The sequence below is a fragment of the Varanus komodoensis genome, unplaced genomic scaffold, assembly GCF_004798865.1.
Source record: "Varanus komodoensis strain SLA01 unplaced genomic scaffold, ASM479886v1 scaffold91, whole genome shotgun sequence".
NCBI classification, from domain to species: domain Eukaryota; kingdom Metazoa; phylum Chordata; class Lepidosauria; order Squamata; family Varanidae; genus Varanus; species Varanus komodoensis.
The window spans coordinates 1405245-1409707 of NW_025336610.1; the positions used below are offsets into that span (position 1 = coordinate 1405245).

Here is a 4463-nt window from a genome sequence, read left to right on the forward strand (position 1 = left end):
CCAAGCCAAGCCTCTTTGCCAGAGGGAGGGGGAGGCGCTCTGGGAACACGGATGGGGGGCAAAAAAGCACAGAGAGGCCTGGGGTGGGCTCAGCGTGACACTTTTATTGCATCCACGCAGCTCCTTCCTGCACGCGGCTCCTCCCCGCAGGGCTGCCCTCGGGGCTAGGGGATGGGGTCGTCTCTGGTCTTGCCCAGCTGGTATCTGGAGAGCTTGAGTCCCCCGCCGTAGCACGGCAGGGCCTGGAAGACCCACAAGTGGACGTAGTCGGTCGCGGCGTCGCCGTGCTGGACCTGCGAGGGGGACCCCACGGAGAAGGCCGTCACGGGGCAGAGCGGTGCTCGGCGGATTCCAGGCGGGGCTCACCGGCCTGAGAGCAGCGGCCGAGTGGGCCCCTGAATGGGCGGCCCGCGGCTCCCGGACCTGCTCTCTTCTGCAGCACTCGCAGAAGAAACCTCGGGAGTACGGATGGCTTGCGTTGCACATGGCCGGCTGCAAGGACACGGGGGCAGCGCTTTCCCTGCGAAGCACCTGCCCGTGCGAGGAGCCGGTCCGAGCCGGAGCATCCTTGGGGAAGGACTCTGCCTCCCGCTCAGGGCGCCTCCTGCTGGCTGAGGGCTGGACGGCAGGAACGGCGGCCCCTGCAGCTGGCCGGCCGCTTTGCTTGGCACCTCCTTACAGGGCCAAGGGGGCTTTCTCCATCGCCTCCCCCCACCCGCCTGCCCCGACATGCCTCCCTCTTTTCCTGAGAAGGGCTGGCCCCCTCGCTCTGCCCGGGAGTCTTCTCGGTCCGCTTGCCCGTTTGGCCTCCCCCCAGAATCGGGTGAGCCCCTCTGCGCTCCCACTGCGATCGCCTCCCGGGGCTGGAGGGAGCCACTCCCGAGACGCTGGACCCTGACCCACCGCCCGCTTGCCCGGTGCCCACCGGCTGGCCCATCCTGCGGCCAGCGAGGGCGGCTAAAGGCAAGCCGGAGGGAAGCCCGCTGGCAAGTGGAGCCCCCCCGGAGGGAAGGGGCAGGGCAGAGAGGAGGCGTGCCATCCCAGCCGGGCCGGGGAAGCCCTCGCTCTTGCCGGGAGACTCCCGAGGGCCTGAGCTTGCCAGGCCGGGCCCCGGGCCCTCCGTGGGCACGGGAGGAGACGGCAGCACAGTCCCAGGGTGGGAGCAATCTGGTCCCCCCCACCGCCCTGCTTGCTGGCCGGAACCCCCGGCACTGACCTTGATGACGTAGTTTGTCCCAGAAACCACCTGTGTGCTGTACGAAATCGCCTGGAAAATGGAGTAGCTGGTGTTCGTTACCTGCTCCAGCTGGCCCTTCACCTGAGGCGGGAAGGAGGCTGGTCATTCCCCTGCACGGAGCAGGACCGAGCGCTTTCCTATGCCCCTGGGGCCTGGGGGAAGCCCACGCCCTTTGCCTGGCCTTCCCTCCAGCTCTTGGGAACCCTGCAGGAGAGCGGAGTCTCGCTGGCAGCCGGGCAGGCAGAGCAGCTGGGCGGGGGGGCCTCTCGGCATGGGCCGAGAACCGCTCCCCACGGCTGTGGCGGGCTGGCCCGGGGGCAGCGCTCACCTTGTTTGCGATTTCCTGAACCTCGGGAGTGGCCGGAGCCGGGTCCGATAGTCCTCCCACCATCCTTTCTGCCATGGCTGCAGCTGGTCTGGTCTGGTCTGGTCCAGTCGCGCACGGCCCCTTCTCCTTTGAATGTGGGGTGAAGTGGCCAGGCAGGGGCCGGTTTTATTTTATCCGGCGAGGAGCGTGTCATGTGAGGGAGAACTCGCGATTGGATTGCGCATTTCTGTTCCGCAAGAGCCACACCAGGGGCTTCCCGGCTGTGCTCGAAATGACGCCCAGGCTCCTCCCGCACCCCTCAAAGCCAAGCGGAGGGACAGGGAAAGGGAACCAAAAGTGAAAGAGTGGGTGGTTTTCCCCTGTTCCCCTTTTCAGCATGGTGCATATATTTATTTTAAAGTTTATAGAGTTCTAAAGATGTCCCTTATTGAGCTTTGTCACACAGCGGAGTGCTTTTCCTGGGAGGTCCTCACTCACCAGAGAGTTCCTTCCTCATTAAATCTCGCAGCCTGACTCTCCTATCAAATGCGACGGTCGCGGCTGCTGAGAAATTTAGACCACGTGTTTTGTTTGAAGCTGGACAGCTGCCACCGCTCCGAGACTCGCAAAGCGCTGCGCTGCACGGGAAAGGCGTTGAGCTCGTGCGCAGCGCTGGGCTTTCCTCTCTTGCGCGTGGCCTCCTGAGCGTGGCCGGGTCAGCCACAGTTCAGAGCACAAATTGGGCCCCACACGGGGATCGGGGGCACTCCTGCCCCCACCCTTTTGCTGCGTTAGCCCCAGGATGTCACCGAAGCATCCCCTCCGAAGCACGTGAAGGGCCAGTCCCCCGCTGCTCAGCACTGCCAGGCCTCAGCTGGAGTCCCGTGTCCACTTCTGGGCTCCTAGTTCTGGAAGGACGCAGGAAAGCCGGAAGGGTGCAGAGGAGGGCGGCGGGGATGGTTCAGGGCCTGGAGGCGAAGCCCTGTGAAAGACGGAGAGAACTGGGCATGCTCAGCCCCCGGAAGAGAAGGCTGGGGGGACGGGTAGGAGAGCCCCCTACAAGCCCCTGCAAGGCTGCCGGAGAGGAAGGGCAAGGACTCCTCTCGTCCCTTCCAGAGTGCCGGACACTGAACAACGGACTTAAGTTCAAAGAGACCAGATTCAGGCTGGACACGGGGAAGAATTTCCTCACTGCCAGAGCGGTACCACAGTGGAACCCATTGCATGGGGACGCTGGGGGCTCTCCCACACTAGAGGCAGTCAAAGAGGAACTGGGCAGCCCCCTGAGTGGGGTGGGGTGGCTTGGTGTCCTGCCACTGCAGGGATTGGACTCGATGGCCTTCTGGCCCCTTCCAGCTCTACTGTTCTAGGATTCTGTGATATTCCTTCTCTGATAATGCATAAACATGGCTCCTGGGTTAATATAAAATATCAGCATCAGCAAGAATCTGCAACAATGGAGGAGAGTCTGAAGAGGTAAAGTCAACACTCAAAATGGTATTTAGTGCACAAATCAGAAAAGGGCCCAGAATCGCTCCACCACCAACTGATCCAAAGCAAGCATCTGTTTGCCCATCTGCCACAAGACTGTTTCCTTGCCAATTCTGAAGTCTGGATTTTCCCAGAGGGCCAGCTCAGCGTGCAAGAGCGGATCCAACGGTCAGCGATGTGAGATGGTGACCACGTGTCTCTTCTAACCAGAATAGCTCAGGTGCCGAAAGCCACCCCCTTGAACTGAGAACCCAGGTAAGAGGGTTCCAGAAGTGGCCGTGGCGGAAAATGCCACCTGAGCCGTGAAGAGCAGCAATGAGTCCAGGCTGGCAAGGAGGCCCAGAGGCAGAGCGCAAGACCTGAAAAGCCAAGGCCGCCTTCCTTAATAGAAAATGTCATCCTTCCCAAATAAATTCATGGTGGAAAAGTAATATTTTGGGACCAAAGAGATGATGCTCTGAAAATATTTGCCCAGTATATACAAAGGAACTTTGTATATACAAAAGATATACAAAAAGGATCTTTTGGGCTTGCACATTTCCTGGGAATAATGCTTGAATCGTTTTTTGAATCGTGACGGAAGTTCAGCAGGCCTGGTGGGGGTCCCTGGTCAGAATTCTGGCCGTGGAGGGGAAGTTGTGAGCGGAGTCCGGGAGTCATAATTTGGGGAGAGGAGGTAGTCTGTGCACGGGATCGGTAGGAAAACTGCACCGGAAAAAATTACACCGATCTGAGCAAGCTAGAGAAGGACAGCGGTCTTGTAAAGCCCACTGAGGCCTTCGCTGCCCATTTGGAGCGATTGCTTGTTGTTGTGGTGGTAGAAAAGCAGGCTATGAATAAAAGGAAGGGAGGAGGAAGGAAGGGAGGGAGGGCTCAAGGCAGCTTTAGCTCAGGCGGTACCTCCGCGTTTTCCCCTCGCCAAGCCCTGGTGTGGAGAGTCAGGGTCAGCGATCCCTGAGCGCCACGGAGGAGCCCAGAGGGGAGGCTGGTGGCCGGCTGGGCTCTGTCAGCTCCGGGCTGGGGCCACCGTCTTCCTGGCTGCTGCTCTCTGTCCCGCTGGGGGGCAGGGGGAACGTGTGGCACAAGGGGAGGTGGGGAGGCACGAGGGCACCCTATTTCTTCACCTGCTTTGCCCCCCCCCCATCGAGTGCGAACTGGGGGGGCGCTTTTGCTTTTCCACAGCTCTGGCCAGCTCGACGGGGATCTGAATGCAGGCTCCTAGCATCCAAACAACCCCCCGCCCCCCACACACACACGTGCCTGCACTGGCTGAATGGAGGGGCAGGCATTTGCCCTTCTGCATCATCATCCTCATCAAAACATAGGAACTGAGCAAGTCAGAAGGGGCTCCCGGGCCATCTAGTCTGACCCCCGGCTCCATTCATGACATGCCCACCATGTGCATGTCCGGCCCATGGCGGGGGGGGG

The 4463-nt window shown here is 60.9% G+C and overlaps 2 protein-coding genes across 3 annotated transcripts in view; both read right to left on the reverse strand.

Moving 5' to 3' along the window:
• Window positions 1-4463, reverse strand: part of ARRB1 (arrestin beta 1) — a 55121-nt gene that overhangs the window by 23203 nt on the left and 27455 nt on the right. The window lies entirely within an intron of this gene.
• Window positions 85-1849, reverse strand: LOC123017295 (leukocyte cysteine proteinase inhibitor 1-like). 2 transcript variants are annotated; one of them, XM_044418555.1, is made up of 3 exons: window positions 1566-1849; window positions 1217-1267; window positions 85-293 (listed from the first exon to the last, which is right to left on the reverse strand). In XM_044418555.1, exons 1-3 carry the CDS (start codon window positions 1638-1640, stop codon window positions 165-167), a joined length of 255 nt encoding a protein of 84 aa, XP_044274490.1. In that variant the 5' UTR covers window positions 1641-1849; the 3' UTR covers window positions 85-164. The 2 variants fall into 2 exon arrangements, with proteins under 2 accessions (XP_044274490.1, XP_044274489.1); XM_044418554.1 differs by having other exon boundaries at window positions 1217-1318; window positions 1566-1834.

Excerpts from the sequence above, each read along its gene's own strand:
- LOC123017295 (XM_044418554.1), bottom strand. The coding sequence starts at position 1,640 with ATGGCAGAAAGGATGGTGGGAGGACTATCGGACCCGGCTCCGGCCACT. Across the intron at positions 1,319-1,565 it reads TTCAGGAAATCGCAAACAAG|GTGAAGGGCCAGCTGGAGCA; the intron begins GTGAGCGCTGCC and ends TTCCCGCCTCAG. Across the intron at positions 294-1,216 it reads GGACAAACTACGTCATCAAG|GTCCAGCACGGCGACGCCGC; the intron begins GTCAGTGCCGGG and ends TCCCCCTCGCAG.